At 59.0% G+C, this 17,891-nt stretch overlaps 2 protein-coding genes across 3 annotated transcripts; both read left to right on the top strand.

The window, feature by feature from the left end:
- The first annotated feature begins 1,329 nt into the window (after positions 1-1,329).
- Positions 1,330-12,392, top strand: Tomm40 (translocase of outer mitochondrial membrane 40). Of its 2 annotated transcripts, XM_047530028.1 has the most exons (10): positions 1,330-1,454; positions 1,551-1,830; positions 2,543-2,610; positions 3,076-3,168; positions 3,971-4,072; positions 4,155-4,260; positions 10,361-10,483; positions 10,569-10,645; positions 10,744-10,846; positions 11,725-12,392. In XM_047530028.1, exons 2-10 carry the CDS (start codon positions 1,557-1,559, stop codon positions 11,862-11,864), a joined length of 1,086 nt encoding a protein of 361 aa, XP_047385984.1. In that variant the 5' UTR covers positions 1,330-1,454; positions 1,551-1,556; the 3' UTR covers positions 11,865-12,392. The 2 variants fall into 2 exon arrangements, with proteins under 2 accessions (XP_047385984.1, XP_047385985.1); XM_047530029.1 differs by lacking the exon at positions 1,330-1,454 and having other exon boundaries at positions 1,461-1,830.
- A 1,800-nt stretch (positions 12,393-14,192) lies between these two features.
- Apoe (apolipoprotein E) lies at positions 14,193-17,073 on the top strand. The gene is made up of 4 exons (XM_047529584.1): positions 14,193-14,286; positions 15,058-15,123; positions 15,565-15,760; positions 16,247-17,073. The coding sequence occupies exons 2-4, from the start codon at positions 15,081-15,083 to the stop codon at positions 16,962-16,964; spliced, it is 957 nt and encodes a 318-aa protein (XP_047385540.1). The 5' UTR covers positions 14,193-14,286; positions 15,058-15,080; the 3' UTR covers positions 16,965-17,073.
- Positions 17,074-17,891: the final 818 nt, after the last annotated feature.

Consider the following 17,891-nt stretch of genomic DNA (forward strand, 5'->3'; position numbering starts at 1 on the left):
TTCTGTGGGATGTGAAGGGGGTGGGGACAGCAGCTGAAAGAAAGACGTAAAGACTATATACCAAAATTGAAACAATGGAGCTGACATTGTGGCTCAGTGGTGGAGGGCTCGCCTAGCACGTGTGAGGCCCTGGGTTCGATCCTCAGCACCACATAAAAATAAATAAATAAAATAAAGGTTTTGCGTCCACCTACAACTAAAAAAATTAATTAATTAATTAATTGAAGGAGATGGCAGAAGTCCAGGGCATGCATGGTGGTAATGAAAAGAATTAGGGCAACAGCAGTCTAATGATAATGGGCTGAAATAAACGTAACAAAGATTTAAACGTATCAGTAATTAGCTAAGAGGGGCTTAGGTTTAATGAAACAGCGGCAGGTAAAAAAAGGCTCAAGACAAAATTATAAGTATTACTTTAATGAGCAAGAGGCAGAATAAAGAATAATGGAGAAACAGGGGCGGTGGACATGATGGATAATGGACACGAAACACGATGGTTAGAGACAGGCCAGAAGACGGTGAAAGTGAACAGGCAGAAATGGGTTGAAGAAAGTTCAGGCAGTGAAGCTGAAATGAATGGGGCGAATGCATGATGGGTAATGGGACGGGAATGAATGGGCCAAAGAGAAGCCGCAGTGACGCGGGGAAGCGGCGGCATGATGGGAAACGAGAGGGGTGGGTCTAGGACAACCGTAACGTTAAGAAGTCATGGCATTGTGGGTAACGAGCAGGGCAGGGTTCACAGAACAGGTTAGAATTCTCCCGAGGCACTGTGGGAAAGACCAGGACTTCCGGTTTTCGGTCAGCGACTCCGGACTAGAGAGTGCCCCTCTGCCGCGGTGCCTGGTGGGGCGCGAGGCCTGACCTTGCTGCCTAGCAGCCTCTGCCGCGCAACGCACCTTTACCTGTGTCCTTCGACCCTGGTATGTTAACCAATGAGAGAACAAAAGTGATACGTCATCAAGGTCAGCCCTCTGTACACTATAGAGACAATCAGGATGCTTCAAGGGCCAAAGCTGACCAATTACCATAGCGCTTGCCGCAGGGCGGAGTCTAAAGAGGGTGGTTCTTCAGGAGGGAGGTGGGACGAAGCGTCAATGGGCGTTGCAAAGTGGGCAGGACAGACCAATTGGTGAGCTAGCCCCGGAACCCGCGGCATCCGGAGCCAATAGGCGTGGGCGCCGAGAGCCAATAGGAAGGACAAGGAGCTTTGCCGAGCCGCTTGCCAGGGGAAACCAATAGAAAAGGACGTTCGGGAGAGGTGGGTGGGACTTCCAGTGACGACTCCAATAGCAAGACTGGGTCCTGGGAACGGGGGAGGGATCCCAGCGCTCACTGAACCAATGGGCTAAGCGGGGCGGAGCGACGGTGGCGGCGGCGGCGGTAGTGGGTTCGGTTGCGCGCGGCGCACGGGGTGGGAGCGGAGCCCAGGCCGGGAGCAGGCACCACCGCCAGTGAGAACCTGGGTCTGGAGCAGGGCAGGGCTTGACTGGGGCTGAGTCCGGGGCGCGCGGGCCCTGACCTCCGCCCTCTGACCTCTCCCCTCGCAGGCGACCATGGGGAACGTGTTGGCCGCTAGCTCGCCGCCCGCAGGGCCGCCGCCTCCACCTGCGCCGGCCCTCGTGGGTCTGCCGCCACCTCCGCCCTCGCCGCCGGGCTTCACGCTGCCGCCGCTCGGAGGCGGCCTGGGTGCAGGGGCCAGCGCGGGTCGAGGTTCGGAACGGACCCCGGGGGCTGCCACCGTCAGTGCCGCAGGGGTGGCTGACGACGGGGCCTGCGGCTGCCTGCCCAACCCCGGCACGTTCGAGGAGTGCCACCGGAAGTGCAAGGGTGAGGGGCGAGGGGCCTCGGCCGGGTGATCGTGATGCCCCGACCTCGGGAAGGGTGCGGGGCCGGCGCGGGGAGGACACTGGGGACCTTGGGAATTGGCGCGCATCAGTGGAATCGAATCACTCAGCAGAGTTGACGTTGGGAGCAAATGATGGAAAGTTGGACTTGGGGCGTACAACTACGAACCAAATGTCAGAACCGCGGGGTGGACTGCTATAGAGTAGAGAAAAGCCTCAGGGAGCCCAGGAGCTCCAGGATCAGTCACAATAGACTCCTAGTGTGATCGAGAAGGGAACTGAGGCCCAAGGTCACGGTGTCAGCAAGGTTCCCTTGAGGGGTGGAACCCAAGGCTTTTGAATCCTGGCTTGGAGTAATTATGGTAGTGATAGTGATGGAGACCTATTGAGTTCTATTCTGGTATTTAGCTTATGTTAACTCATTAAGTCCTTGGAACAGTTCCATTTAGTGATTACAGATGATGAGTTCAATATGAAGTAACCTGGTTAAAGTCATGCAGGTGGTGCCATTGGGTTTTGGACACAGGCAAAGTTCCTGGCCCTGTCCACTGGACATGACGGCCTCCCTGTTTGCTTGAGATACTTTGCAGCTCTTCTGTTGTGGGTCTCTCCAGAGAGCAGGGTGGTAGAGAAGGAGAGTTGAGAGTTGGTGTGTTGTGTGTTGAGTGGAGTCTGACAGCATTTCTCTTCTCCAGAGCTGTTTCCCATTCAGATGGAGGGTGTCAAGCTTACAGTCAACAAAGGATTGAGTAACCATTTCCAGGTGAGCCCTCCTGGCGTCTTTGCCCACCAGAGGTCATCGTGGCCATCCCCCTGCATCTGCACATGCAAACCCCTTACTGTCCCTAAAGGGCTGCGCTCCCTGGTACTTGAAAGGACTCAGAGACACAATGCCAGGCTGAATACTCAGTGGACCCACTGGTAGGGTTTTGGTACCCAGAATCAAGAGATTCCCCTAACTCCATAGCATCCAGACAGGAGGGAAGTACCAGGTATGTCGACCACCTCCAGCCCACTCTGTCTGAGTCTCTAACCTAGCCAGGCCATACCTCCCAGTCTTTCTCTTTTTAGTTGTTAGGTGAACCCAGTACCTCACTTAGGCTAAGCATGCACTCTGCCACTGAGCTACCTGTCCAGTCCTCATCCTCTGCCCAGAAATCCTGTCTTTGCCCCCTCCAATGGGGAAACCAGACTGGCAAATACCTAACAACCTTCCCTTTTCTTCCAGGTGAACCACACAGTAGCCCTCAGCACGATCGGGGAATCCAACTACCACTTCGGGGTCACATATGTGGGAACAAAGCAGCTGAGTCCCACAGAGGTGAGGTTCCTTTTGCCATCCACTTGAACAGATATGTCAGTCGCCCATCTAAGGAGGCTTTGTGGGAAGGTCAGACCTGTAGAGAACACTTCTGGGGTTGGGAATGGGGACTGGGTCTCTCCAAGAGGCGCTGGGACCTGGGCAATCCCTTTCTCCAGCAGCTTTCCTGAGCCCCTGCTCTCTGTTTGCCAAATGCTGGGGGAGACCAGGGTGATCGCATCACCAGACCCTGATGACCCGGAGTGGGCAGGGCTGGGCTTCGGATTATGTGGGATTTTGAGTGCTAGGTGCTTGGACTTTCTCTAGGGGGCACTGGAGAGCCGTGGAACATTTGAACAAGGGAAAGATGATCATCAGATTTATGCTTTAGGCAGATCCTCCAGGCTGCCATGGGGAGGCAGGATATTGAGGTGGGGGTGACTGTACGCCTTGACCAAGGCGGGCAGTACTCAGTTAGGTCCCTGTTTCTATTTCTCTTCAGTAAATTCATTTATTCAACAACTTTGTTGTAATTCTATTGTATGCCCAACCTTGGCCTGGGACACGCTGGGATTCAGAGGCTAGTAGAATGGGACAGATCTGCTCCCTGAGCGTGTTGACTCAGGGTGGGCACAAAGTGAGGGAATTCAAAGGCCGTGAAGGCCCAGAGAGAGACCCTATTGTGGCCCAGGTGGTGAGGGAGAGCTTCATGGAGGAGGGACCCTCTCTCTGAGGTGCTCAGACTTGGGATTCCTGGCGTGAGCCTCCCACTCATGTGCCTCCAGGGCCGCCTTCTGCCCGCTAACCTGCCCTCTCCCCGCAGGCGTTCCCTGTGCTGGTAGGCGACATGGACAACAGTGGCAGCCTCAATGCTCAGGTCATTCACCAGCTGGGCCCTGGCCTCAGGTCCAAGATGGCCATCCAGGTGAGTGGGGTGAACACCGCCAACTGCTCTGCCGGCCAGGTGCTCCCAGCACCCTACTGCCCTCACGCCTCCTCCCCCACAGACCCAGCAGGCCAAGTTTGTGAACTGGCAGGTGGACGGGGAGTACCGGGGTTCTGACTTCACGGCGGCCGTCACCTTGGGGAACCCAGACGTCCTGGTGGGTTCAGGTAAGAGGCGGAGGCCTTGGAGGGTGGTCGCAAACCCGTTCCAGCAGATCTGCCTGCTCCTCTGGACCTGCTTCCCTACCCTATGAGAAGTGATGGGGTGGGACTGACTTCAAGACGGCCAGCCGGGGGTGGCAGAGCTCTTGGCCAGCATGGGTGAGGCCCCCACCTGCCACTCTGAATCGCGGCCCGGGCCTTGGTTTCTTCATGGGTGAACCAGGGCTGCCTCAGAACCACTGAGCAGTTTGCTAGTTTGTGTCAGGCCCGCAGGAATCTTAGAGCGACCTTAGCCGCAGGGCGGGTACCCGAGTTCGTGTGAGTTGCTTTTGGTGCTATAACTTAAGGAGCTCTGGGCTGACTGGAGCACAGAGCAGGTCACTGGGTGGCACCTGCAGTTGTGGGGGGAGGTGCGAGCTGAGGTCGGGGCTGGGACTGTCTGGCTCTGTATTTCTCGTGTCTCCCTCTCAGGTCCCTTTCTGAGGTTGCTGGGCGTCTGCCTTTTGTCTAGTGGGTACCTGGTGAGCGTGTGCTGGGCAGTGTGTGTTAGAAGCACTGGGGACAAGCTGGGGAAGAGAAGAAAACTGGCTTCTGGGACCTTCCATTCCAACAGGGCAGACACAAGTGAAGGAGGGGCAGGTGGGGTCTACAGAGAAGGCCTCGTTCCATAGGCGAAGCTTGACCCAAAACTGAGGGGTGTGAGGGGAGGAGCCAGGCAGAGGGGGATTCGACCCTAAGGAACCGAAAACACAAAGGCCCCGAGGCAAGAAACGAACTTCAGTGTCACATGTTTTGACCTTTCTTCTGAGTGAGTCTGGGGTGATAGGAGGGTTTTGAGCTGGTGAGGGACAAGGCCTGACATAGCTTGTAACAGGACCCTTTGTGCTGATCGGTGGGGAACAGTACAAGGCTGGAGGAGGCAAAGCCTAGACCCTAGATGTGGATCCTAGATGTAGCTGGAAGATGGACCTGCCGGGATTTGCTGACAAGTAGATTCTGGGGAAGATGGGAGTTGGGTGACCGCAGTCTGGTCTCAACAACGGAGGGGACAGAAGCCGCAGTTGCTGGGCTGTGCTCTCAGGAGCCTAGGCTCTTGGCCTGAGTCCTGAGTGAGGGAGTCGTAGGGCTGGGCAACCAGGACTGGCCTGGCCGTTGCTTCTGCCTGTGGGAGGCCAGGGAGGTTTCTCAGGGGAGTTGTTACCTTCAAGCTTCCGAAGGAAGGATAAACCACCCCCGGCAAGAGACAAGAGCAGGAACGTTCCAGGCAGGGCAGCAGTTAGACCAGGACTTGGACAGAGGAAAGGGCCACGTCAGAAAACCAGGAGACAGGGAAGGTAGGGAAGGCAGCCTGCGTGATGCTGCTCTGGAGGGGCCTCAAGGCTGGAGAAGGCATGTCCTACGCCCTGATGATCTGCGATGACCGCACCCCTCTTCTTCTAAGCCACACGATCCCTTCCAATAGTTCTTTCCACCCCAGGACCTTTGTACGCACCGTTTTTGCTGCCCCCCTCCTGCCTCAGCGTGGCTGTCAGCACATACATTACCCTCTCAGGAGGCTTTTCTTGACTTAGCTGGTGTCCATCTTTGTACTTTATCACCTGTCCTTGTCCCTAGACCTTGTAGCACTTCCCTCTGAGATTGTCTTGCTCCTTGCGGCTGGTCTTCCACACTGGAACCTCAGCTCGCCGAGGGCGAGAGCTGGCCTGCGGTGCTCATCACTGTGTGCCCAGTGCTGGGGCCCTGATGAAAACAGTGGGCGCTCAGTAGTGCTGAGCAGAGGAGGGGCTGCTGATGGCAGGTGTTGCTGCTGTTGATTTGCTTTCGTGGTGTAGGGTGGAGCCCAGGGCTTGCTGGGGCAGGTGCTCCGCCTGAGCCACACCCAGCGCTGCTCCAGGCTTGTCCCTCTTCCTCAGTCAGGCCTCAGCGCCCTGCACACTCACCCAGCACCCTGCCACTGGAGGAGGGCCAGGGGAAGGGGCTCCGTGAATCCTTCAGCAGCCTCAAAGGACGCTGCCCCTGTCCCCACCTTATTGAGGCCCAGAGAGGACACAGCACACGTCAGACTCAGTTCCCTGCTCTGCCTCGTGGACCCTGTTCCCTGTGCCACCTGCCAACCGGACTCCTTTGTGCTCCCCAGCACCAGCCTCCTGAGCCCAAGGCCATGGTTCTTTGTCTCCGTTCTTACAGGTGTCCCTCCAGCTCCTCAGACACTGAAACAGAACCCCCTGCCCTGGGCAGCACTGAGTCACTTGCCAGACCCCATGACTCAGACTTGGACCCAGGGACTCTGCCCGCTCTGGGCCTCAGTCTTCTCGTCTGTCACATGGGCATGGTAGCAGCAGCCACCTTTGGGTGACAAATTGAATTGGAAAACCATCCTTGGCCCTAAACCTGTGGCCAAGTGTCCTGCTCCTGCTCGCTCTTGTGGGGCCTCCATGATGCCCTGTGGCCCCCATTTCACAGATGAGGAAGGCAAGGCCAGGGTCATGGGCTGGAGGCAGGAGCTCGGATCTGAATGTTGGTGTAATTCTCAGGAGCCTGTGTGCTGGGCCTCACTGGAGCCTCTGCTGCACCCTGCGCACCAGGAGGCAGGACTGGGCCACCAGGGGACTGGGACGGGCCAGCCTGCCCTTGCAGAGCTCCAGCCACGGGGGACGTTCCCCTCAAACATCCATTTGCCCTGGGCACTGGCACAGAATCCCAGAGGACTCAGGAGGCAGCTCAGCGCTTGCTTTTTTAAAACTTGTTCTAGGGAATTGAACCCAGGGGTGCTTAACCACTGAGCCATATCCCAGCCCTTTTTATTTTTATTTATTTATTTATTATCTTGAGACAGTGTGTCACAAAGTTGTCTAGGGCCTTGCTAAGTTGCTGAGGCTGGCTTTGAACTTGTGATCCTCCTGCCTCAGCCTCCCGAGTCACTAGGATTAGACATGTTCCTCCCCCGGCTTGCATATTTGAGGACCTGGATTCAATCACTAACAGCACAAAAAAAAAAGAAGAAGAAGAAGAAAAGAGAGCACTGTTCACACAATGAACGTGTTCTTGTTTGAGAAATCCAACCTCAGAAAAGTTCCGATTGCTATAATGACTTCCAGCAAGGACCCCTTCTTACCACTAGTGACAAGGTAGTTTCTCTAAAACAGCAGTGGCTGTTCAGACCCGGGGAGATGGGTCAGGGAAAGGGAGTGCTTACTGAGGTCCGCGTGGTGTGGCAGAGGCAAGGGGTTCTGGCTGGAGCCAGGAACCACCTCCGTGCAGGTGGCCTCTGCCTCCGCCTCTGCTGTGGGCAGCCACCACCTGTCCAGTCCTGCCTCAGGTGACGTCCCCAAGCAGCGCTGCTGTGGCCCTAGCCCAGAAGGGCTGAGGCCAGGTGTGGCATCCCAGCCTGCTGCCCTGCCACTCCTGCCCAGCAGGTTTGGGCGGCCGACAGGGCCCCCTTCCCAGCTGGCCCGAGGCCTCTCCCCCCACAGCTGATTCACTTCCTCTGCTTCTCATGGAAACAGCTTTGTTGAGCATCTCAGGAGCCAGGCCCCCTTTTATTTTCTGTGGTGCAGGGACGGAACCTGGGACCTCGCCTTGTGGGCATGCCTCCACCTCTGAGCACCCCCCGGCTGGCAGGCTTCATTGTGAGTGCGGAGTCAGCCTCGGTGTTGCACCTCCGCGCTGCTGGCACAGCCCGGGCTGCTCTGTGGGAGGGGAGCAGTTCAGAGTCGTCAGCAGACATTGCAGTGTTCCCTGGCTGAAAACTGCTGGTCCAGGCGGAGCTGTCCCTGTGGAGTTCACGGTGGGGTGGGGCACTGGATGTAGGCACTGGAGGACCAGAACACCAGTTAAGGCGATCGAGGGGGTCCACACTAAGGCCTCTGAGCTGCACGTGATGGCGCACGTCTGTAACCCTGATGACTGGAGACTGAGGCAGGAGGTTCGCAAGTTCAAAGCCAACCTTGGCAACTTAGTGGGACCCTGAGCAACTCAGCGAGACCCTGTCTCTAAATTTAAAAAAGGGTTGGGAAGGGGGCTCAGTGGCTCAATGCCCCTGGGTTTAATTCCAGGTACAAAATTAAAAAGGGCTGTGGATCCCGCAACTCGTGCTCTCCACCCAGGCCGGCTTCCACCCCCAGAGCTGCAGAAAGAAAGAAAAGGCCTGGGTGTTGTGGCCCAGGAGTGTGGCCGACCTGGGTGACTCAGCAAGACCCCATCTCAAAAAAAGAAAGACCTCTGGGGCGGGTGTGGAGAAAGCGGGGTCCGCGAAGACGGCTGCCTGGGAACTGGAGAGGCCAGGTTGTGGGGTGGCAGTGGGCTGGACGTGGGACCCCCACAGCTCCCCAGGGACTGCTCTCCACCAGCGTGTTGGACTCACCGTGCAGGCGAGTGACCCCACCATTGGTGGATAGGAAATATCATTAGGCCAAGAGCACCACCTGCCTCTAAGCCAGCTGAGCGTCAGAGCGCCGCTGGTTGGTCCTCCTGGGGTGGCGCTGGCCGGGAGTGGGGCTCACTGCAGCTGCGGGGCACCACAGAGTCGCACCCCACATTACCAGCCCCGGAGAGGATCAGATTTAAAAACGTGCAGTGTCTGTTGAACGGGTGTTACCTTCGCAGCCCCGTCCAGTTGGACAGTCCTGAATTGAGCTCTCATGGCCAGGGACCTTCTGCTTCTGCATCCACGCAGGGGAGGCTCCCATGGGGTTGAGCCAGAGAGGTAGCCAGATCTCGGGAACACTAGAAGACGCAGGTGTCACCAGGCGGTGGGAGGGTTCATCTGCTGAAGGGACAGTGACCCAGTTCAGGACCAAGGGAGAGAGGCCAGTGTGTTCCTGCGGCTCCAGGCAACGTGGCTGTGGTGGGATGAGAAGGGGGTGAGGCTCCTGAGGTTGTGACTGAGCCACACGGGGTCTCAGCTGTGCATGAGAAGCCGGATCTCCCCAGGGTACTGGGGAACCATGGACGAGTCCGGGCAGGGAGAGGACAGAACCAGGTTTGTGCTTTAATGAGATCCGGGGTCTGAAGCTGCTTGGAGAGGGTGAGACAGCAGGAGTGGGAGAGGCGGCTGTGGGCAGAGAGCCGGAACAGGTGCCGCTGGCGGGGCCAGGAGGTGGGAAGGATGGTTGGAGACACCTGGGGACTGCTGGCTGCGTCCCAGGCGTCCCCACAGCTGGAAGGCTGGAAGGAGCTTCTGCATTCCGGCCCCTCTGTCTGCGACTAGATGACCCCTGCTCCTCTGGGGGCCCATTTTCCCCTTGGTTAACTGTGCGGTGGCTGGACGGCTCCGGCTCGCAGTGCTCAGGATGGTCATGGGAGCCTGCGGCCAGCTCCAGCCCTGCCGTGCCCTGGCGGTGGACTTGTGGCCCCATCCATTCTGGCAGCCCGTCTTGCAGGCTGCCTCTGCTCCCGCCTGCGAAGCCGCCCTCTGCTCGGCGCCCTGCCTTCCCCTTCCCTGGGGCTTCCTCATCTCCTGGGGTCTCGACCTGTGTGCCCACTTATGTCCACCCAGTCTCGTGACTTTCTCGTGCCTTGTCCCTCTTTCCTCTGTTCCCAGTGTCTCCATCTCCTTCCTCCCCAGTCATGTGACATGGCACTTGTGATGTGTGCCCTGGGGGCTCCAGAGACCCGAGCAAATCACTGTTGGTCCTGGGCCTCCTTGAGGTCAGCCTGGCCCTCACAGTCATTCAGCAGATGGAGGCCTCAGACATGAACCTCAGAGTGACCGGTCCCAGTGATAGTGGACCTGTTATTTTGTCTTTTGTCACAACCCAAGGACACATCTGTTAACAGAAGTGCCAGTGGCCAAGGCGGCTGGGCTGGCAGCACTGGGCCAGGTGAGCCGCTGTCTGCCGCTGTGCGCTCCTGAGCTCGGGGCAGTGACGCCTCTGCCCCTGCCCTCCTGTCAGAGCCGAGGGCTGCGTGGTGCTCTGTGGGCCAGACTGTCCCACAGGCTGGGAGGCCGACCTCAGTGGCAGGGGCTACTCAAGGCGGGTTAGGAGCGAGGAGCGGTGTGAGGGCAGGACCAAGCCTCGGGCAGGGCGGAGCCCACCCAGCTTCCTGTGGAAGGAGCTCCGGGGGCCCCTGGCTGGGCGGAAGCTGACTGTCCCCTGTCCCGCAGGAATCCTCGTGGCCCACTACCTCCAGAGCATCACGCCGTGTCTGGCCCTGGGTGGCGAGCTGGTCTACCACCGGCGGCCTGGCGAGGAAGGCACCGTCATGTCGCTGGCTGGGAAATACACACGTGAGCCTGGGGCTGCGGGCAAGCAAGGGACCTGGCTGCGGGATGGCCGCGCCTTCTTGGTGACCACCCCACTCCTCTCTTACAGTGAACAACTGGTTGGCCACAGTGACGTTGGGCCAAGCAGGCATGCACGCGACCTACTACCACAAAGCCAGTGACCAGGTGAGCCGCTGTGGGAATGTCCACGGGGAGACCTTGGCCTGGGGTCTCGTCCACTTGGGACCCAAGGTGGCAGCTCACTCGCGCTGCCCCTCCCCCAGCTGCAGGTGGGCGTGGAGTTTGAGGCCAGCACGAGGATGCAGGACACCAGTGTCTCCTTCGGGTACCAGCTGGACCTGCCCAAGGCCAACCTCCTCTTCAAAGGTAAAGGCCTCAGTTTTCCTCCTTGGAAAACAGATAAGAGGTGACTCAGCTCGCGGTGGGTGTGGAGGCCAGAGGAGATGACAGAACGGCCGAGTGCTGGGACTTTGTGGGCCTCCAAATTACCCAGGAAGGCCTTTTAAGAAGTAGGTGCTGGGACCCCACCCCTGGAACATCTGATGGCTGTGCCCGGGCCCAGCCTGGAGCGTGGCACACTCTGCCCAGCCAGCCAATCAGCCCTCGTCGCCCTCTGCCACGGCTCGCTCTCCTTCCCTGGCCCCCATAAGTAGAAGGCACCCTGGAAGCTTTCTGCACCCCCATTCGTCTCACGTTAGCTCCAGGAGGTGGCCTGGGCACAGCCAGAGCCAGAACCTCATCCAGGATGACCGTTTCCAGTCCTGATGGCCAGTTCTTCTGGGCCTTGGTGGTTTTAAGTTTAAGGTGGGCAGCAACCACCTGGAAAGCCCTGGAATTTATCCACTGCTGCAGCCTGCTGTGTGGGGACCTGCTGGAGTGTCACCTTCACTTCTGGCACCTTGTTCTGACCCTTTGCACGGTCCCGGTGACAATCCTTAGAAGGAGTTTTAGTCTTTGATTGGACAGAGGTAGAGCCCCTGTCTCAGCCAGTGGGGACCACTGGCCAGTCCCTGGAGAAGGATGACCCAGAACATTCCCAACTTGGGCGGGGTCCCCCGGGGTCCTGGAAAGGGCCTCCCAGGGAGGGGAGCCGCCCAGCTGAGAGCGGGCAGGATGGAGCTGTCCGCTCCCAGGCACAAAGAGGCTTCCAGGTGGCAGGAACAGCCTTGTGGGCGCCTGGAGTGTGCCCACGCGGGGACGGGATGGGACCTAGCACGTCTCTTAGCACAGGTGTTGGCCCACAGGCTCCGTGGACAGCAACTGGATCGTGGGCGCCACGCTGGAGAAGAAGCTCCCGCCCCTGCCCCTGACGCTGGCACTCGGGGCCTTCCTGAACCACCGCAAGAACAAGTTCCAGTGCGGCTTCGGGCTCACCATCGGCTGAACTCACTCCGGCCGCCTTCCAGCCTTCCAGCCCTTCCTCCTCCTCCTCCACCTCCCCACCACGGAGGGAGACCTGAGCCCCTCCCCCTCCTCTCCCTCCCTCCTCCAGGGTCGGGGGGGCAGCGGAAAGGAGGGGACCCACCACCCCAGCAGCTGAGGAGGGGGTCCTGGATCCGAGGGGGCGCTTCAGGACTCTGAGCGCCAGGGCCTGTGTGCCCAATGGGCCTGGGGTCCCAGAGGGGATTCCAGAATCAAGGGGCGCTCGATTCTGAGCACCAGGGCAGAGGCGGCCAGACAACCTCAGGGAGGAGTGTCATGGTGTCCCCATCCTTCACAGAGGGCCCCGCCGAGCCGCCCGAGGGGCAGCAAGAGGAGCTCCCCGTCCTGTCAGCCCGCCCGGCCCACCTTCCCTTCTACCCCTCGGTATAAATCATGTTTATAAGTTATGGAAGAACCGGGACATTTTACAGAAAAAATGAAAAAAGACAAAAAAACAATATACATGGGGGAAAAAGCGGTTGAGATGGGACGCCTTCATTTTCTGTGGTGTCCCTGACGGCATTTAACCCAGCTGGCCTTCCCGCCGCGGCCAGCAGGGGGCGCGGTGGGGCTGGGCCGGCAGGCCTGCTGCCAGGCTTCCTTGGCAGCTGGAGCTGCTCTGGGGAGAGCCTGGCCCGGACCGTGGCTCCCCGTGGCTTCTGCCCCTGGGGGGCAGGGTCTTCAGGTCAGGGGCCCCGTTGAGGTCTAGCCAGAGTGGCCACAGAGGCCTTTGTCCCTGCAGGCCGAAGCAACAGTGCTGACCAGAGCAGAGGTGGGAGCAGGGCCCCGGGACTGAAGGGTCTTCCCAGATGACAAAAAGGGAAGAGGGGAAGGTCACAGCTCAGACCATGGGGTTTCGGGCTGCTGGGAAACCACAGAACTGTTAGAAGCGAGCATGGGGTGGGGGCTCCCCTGGGTTGACGGAGTGGGGCCGGGCCACCTGCCCCCGGGGAGCCTCAGGTTTGTTTTCTTTGGAGATGGGGTCTCGCCCGTTCCCAGACAGTTCTCAGTTTTGTGCTCAAGTGACCCCTCAGCCTCCCCAGAAAAGGGAACTGCAGGCCAGCTGCCACCGTGCTCGGCAGGAGGTGTCATGAGTGCCAAGCTGGAGCTCAGAAACTACCAACCCCTCCAGACAGGAATTGAAACCTGTCTGCCCCAGGGTTGGGGTGGCTCTCGGGTACAAATGACCCCTAGTTACCCCCAGAAGCCACCTTGGGACTCTGCCAACCACCTCTAGACCAAAGCAAACAGCCCTGGGCCTGACCAGGCACGAGGGCTCCCTTCAGTGTCCACCCTCCAGCCGCACAGAATCCAACGTTTCCAGCCCCTTGAGGAGCCAGGCGTGGACCCCAGCGCCCCAGTTCTCACTCTGCAGCTTCTCCCTTTGCCTCAAGTCCGAAATGGCGGGGACAGGAGGACTGCCGGGAAGCTACACTGCGCTCCTGATCAGTCCTGACCCTGGTCTGATAGGGCCCTACTGCGCCAGGCACTGCCCTCAGCACTTGCTACCTAATTACCTTGCTTTACCACCCAGCCACGGTGGACACTGCTGCTTTAAGAGCACCCCACCCCCATACTGGCATTGAACCCACTGAGCCACATCCCAGCCCTTTCCATTTTTTGAGACTGGGTCTTGCCAAGTTGCCCAAGCCAGCCTCAAACTTGGAATCCTCCTGCCTCAGCCTCCAGAGTCTCTGGAATTACAGGCGTGTGCTGCTGCACCTGCCACTTTGCTGCTTTTCTAGAAGAGTCTGGCTGACCAGGATCGCAGGCTGGCAACAGGCTGAGGTGGGATTCAGGTGCTGGTGGTCAGGTTCCGGAGTCCAGGCCTGACGGTACTTGCTGCTTCCAACATATGGAGGGCACCCTGCCTGTGCCGGTCAGCAGGTGCTGGGTTCCTGTTTCACAAGTGCGGGGCAAGCTCTTAAGAGGTGGGCACCTGCACCCATGGTCACTCAAAAGAGGGAGCAACGGTTAAAACAAGTTTCACTCAAAGCCCGAGATACTAGCAGACGCCTCACATTACTCCAGCCCCCAGCCCAGGTTGTATCCATCCCTGCAGGAAGGAGTGGGGGGACACAGTCTGCTCATTCCCTCAAGGTCCCCAGCATCCTGGAATAGAGGAGGATGCCCCGCTACAGAATGAGTCACCTCCCTTCCTGGGGGCGGGGAGTGGTCCAAGGCCTCCAAGCCCCACCTCCTCTGCCCTGCTGCGTGTGAGGAGGGAGAGCACAGCCAGCCTCCCTCGTGACAGGGGGCTGGCCCAGCCGGCCCTAGCCCCGGGGAGGGGGCGGGGCAGGGGAGCCCTATAATTGAAGGAGCCTGGGATCCCAGAACCCTGCTCAGCTCCCGCGGACTCAAAGGACAGGGTTCTCCTGGAGCCGGTGAGAGGTGTTGCCCCGGGCACAGGGACCTGCTGAGGGTCCTTGGGAAGATGTGGTTGGGGACCTCGGAAACCTGTTAGGGGTTTCTAGGGAAAGAGAGTTAGGGGCAAAGAGGAAAAGGCAGGAAGCTCAGGAGAGCCACTTGGAAGACAAGCTGGAGCAGGAGTGACTGACTTCTGCCCAGATCAGTCCAGATGCAGGGGCAGGGAACTGGACCAACCCAGGGAAAACCAGTGGAGGGGCATCCCACCCCTTCTAGAAGGTGGGGGACGGGGACAGCAGTTGGGCAGCCTAGAAGGACCAGGAGATGAACCAGAGCCAGATCCCACTGTCATTTATTGAGCACCTACTGGATGCCCCGTTTGTCTTTGGATCTCCCTAATGGTGGGTGCAGGGGTGGCTAGACCAGATTGAAAGGAGGACTTTTCAGCGAGGGTTAAATCAGCACGCAGATCTGCGCTTAGACGTGAAGCTGCAGCTTAGAATGTGAAGGTGGCCTGAGGCATGCAGAGCTGGGCCTTGGAGAGCCCAGCGGTGGGGGCTCTTGGAATCTGAACCCTGGAGAGGGAGCTGGAATTTTGGCAGAGAAGCAACCTGGGGATGAAGATAGGAGGAGACAAAGAGGGAGTTAGGTGGCCCTGGGGCGCAGCGGGGTGAGTGTTTGTGATTGGATTAGGCTATCGCAGATCTTGGTGTGGGGAGGCTTTGAGGGTGGGGCCAGCTGGGGGAGGAGTCCCCACGGGCTGTTGATCCAGTCTCTCCCCTCCCCAGAAGGACCAACCGCTGGCAGAAAGATGAAGGCTCTGTGGGCCCTACTGGTGGCCACGCTCCTGGCAGGTATGGCAGCAGGGCCTGCGTGGGTGACCTGCTCCTCCCTCTTCCACCCCTTGGTCCCACTCAAGTCCTCAACCCCTCTTCTGTGGCCCACTCTCCTTGAGCGCCAGGCCCAGCTGAGGCCTCCCTGGCCTTCTCTGGCTCTGAGCAGCTGCTTACACTCTCCGGCCCGTTTCCCATCTGTAAAATGGGCACAAGCCATGTCCTGCTGCTGTGTTGTCAGGGAGGTAGTGAGTACTGGCCAAGAATCGGCTGTGACCCGTTCCATTCTCCGTCACCCTGGTACAGCCCGACATGGGCACACAAAGGCCAGAAAGACTCGGGAAGTGATGAAAGTGATTCCACAGCCCCACCCCCACCGCTCCAAGGCGGCCCGAGCTGAGCAGCATCCGCTGTGTGAGGAGCGTGCTGGACCCTTACTGGCCCTGACCTTGGTCTGTGCAGGATGCCAGGCCGAGATGGAGCTGGAGCTGGAGCCAGAGGTGCAGGAGTGGCAGGTGGGACAGCAGGCCGGACAGCAGGCTGGACAGCCCTGGGAGCTGGCCCTGGGCCGCGTCTGGGATTACCTGCACTGGGTGCAGACGCTCTCTGATCAGGTGCAGGAGGAGCTACTCAGCTCCCAGGTCACCCAGGAACTGACGTGAGTGCCCCCTTCCAGGCCTTTGACCATCTTACTGGACAGCTGCCTCTGGAGCCTCTGAACCTCCAAGGACCTGGGTTCTTTTCTGTCCCTGGGTCCCTCCCTCTTTCTTGTTTCTCTTTAAACTCCTGGCTTTACCTCTCTGGTTCTCTTCAGCTGTCTGTCCCTGTGCATCATCCAGTCTCGCGTGCTGGTACTCTGCCTCTGTCCCACGTCCTCATCCTCTTTTATTTTTATTTTGAGACACTCTAACTGTGTTGTTTAGGGACTCGCTAAGTTGCCTCCAACTTTCCATCCTCCTGCCTCAGTCTCCCAAATTGCTAAGATTACAGGCTTGTGCCACCACCCCCGGCCTCTAGGCCTTCTTTGTCTCTAGGCCTGCATCTGTCTTGTCTCCTCTGGGCCTCTTCCCCCTTCCTCCTCTGCCTCCTGCGGGTCCCTCTGTTTCAGTCCTGTCTTGCCAGCGTCCACCCTTTTGGCCTGCAGGGTGCTGATAGAAGAGACCATGAAGGAGGTGAAGGCCTACAAATCGGAGCTGGAGGAGCAGCTGAGCCCCATGGCGGAGGAGACGAAGGCCCGGCTCTCCAAGGAGCTGCAGGCGGCGCAGGCCCGGCTGGGGGCGGACATGGAGGACGTGCGCAACCGCCTGGAGCAGTACCGCGGCGAGGTGCAGGCCATGCTGGGCCAGAGCACCGAGGAGCTGCGGGCGCGCCTGGCCTCGCACCTGCGCAAGCTGCGCAAGCGGATGCTGCGCGATGCCGAGGACCTGCAGAAGCGCCTGGCCGTGTATCAGGCCGGGGCCCGCGAGGGTGCGGAGCGCGGCGTGAGCGCCATCCGGGAGCGCCTCGGGCCGCTGGTGGAGCAGGGCCGCCTGCGGGCGGCCACGGTGAGCAACCTGGCCAGCCAGCCGCTGCGGGAGCGCGCCCAGGCCTGGGGCGAGCGGCTGCGCGGGCGGCTGGAGGAGGTGGGCAGCCGCGCGCGCGACCGCCTGGACGAGGTGCGCGAGCAGGTGGAGGAGGTGCGCGCCAAGGTGGAGGAGCAAACCGCACAGATGCGCCTGCAGGCTGAGGCCTTCCAGGCCCGCCTCAAGAGCTGGTTCGAACCCCTGGTGGAAGACATGCAGCGCCAGTGGGCCGGGCTGGTGGAGAAGATGCAGGCGGCCATGGGCACCAGCACCGCCCCGGCCTCCAGCGACAATCACTGAGCTCACTCTGCCCTGCTCTGCCTGCCCCGGCAGCAGGAGGCCCTGTCTGCACCGCGGCTGGCCTCCACGTGGCCCCTGCTTAATAAAGATTTACCAGGCTTCACGGCAACATCCGGGCTCGCTGTGTGGTTCCTCACCGCTCCAGCCTCAGTCTGTCTTTCCTTCTTCACCCCGCCACCCAGTTCCCAGTACGGTGACTGTGGTGAGCATGTGTATCAGTGCCTTGCGTTTGTTTTGGTACCAGGGATTGAACCCAAGGACACTTAACCACTGAGCTACATCCCAGTCCTTTTTAAAAATATATTATTATATATAATATAATATATTTTATATATTGCTCCAGTTGCTTAAGAACTCACTATATTGATGAGACTGGCTTTGCACTCCAGATCCTCCTGCCTCAGCCTCCAGAGCCACTGGGCACCACCGTGCCCGACCTTTTGTTTTTGATAGCACTGGAATGGAACCCAGGGACACTTTACTGCTGAGCCACATCCCCAGCCCTTTCGACTTTTTATTTTGAGACAGGGTCTGGCTAAGTTGCCGAGGCTGGCCTCGAATTTGCGATCCTCCTGTCTCAGCCTCCTGAGTCACTGGGATGACAGGCGTGTTCCACCGTGCCTGGCTCAATTTCCTCATCTTCATAACACCTATTTCAGAGTGGCTGCTACCCTGAGCTCCAGATTACTTGGTTTGGATGTGTTGTTCCTCCTTTCTTCTGCCCCCTTCCTCCACAGGCCTTTTCCCCTGCTCTCCCTTCAAGGTTCATTTTCTGGCTTCCTGTTTTCCTGGACCTCTGTCTGTTATCTCTGCCTCCTACAGTTGCTTTCTCTTGCTTTCTTTTGCCCGGGGCCTTATTGTTGCTTTTTCCCCCTCCCACTCCCCCCTGGTCTGTCCCCTGCCTCACGGTAACCGGCCTCAGTAAGC

Source organism: Sciurus carolinensis, chromosome 16 (assembly GCF_902686445.1).
Source record: "Sciurus carolinensis chromosome 16, mSciCar1.2, whole genome shotgun sequence".
Classification (NCBI taxonomy): domain Eukaryota; kingdom Metazoa; phylum Chordata; class Mammalia; order Rodentia; family Sciuridae; genus Sciurus; species Sciurus carolinensis.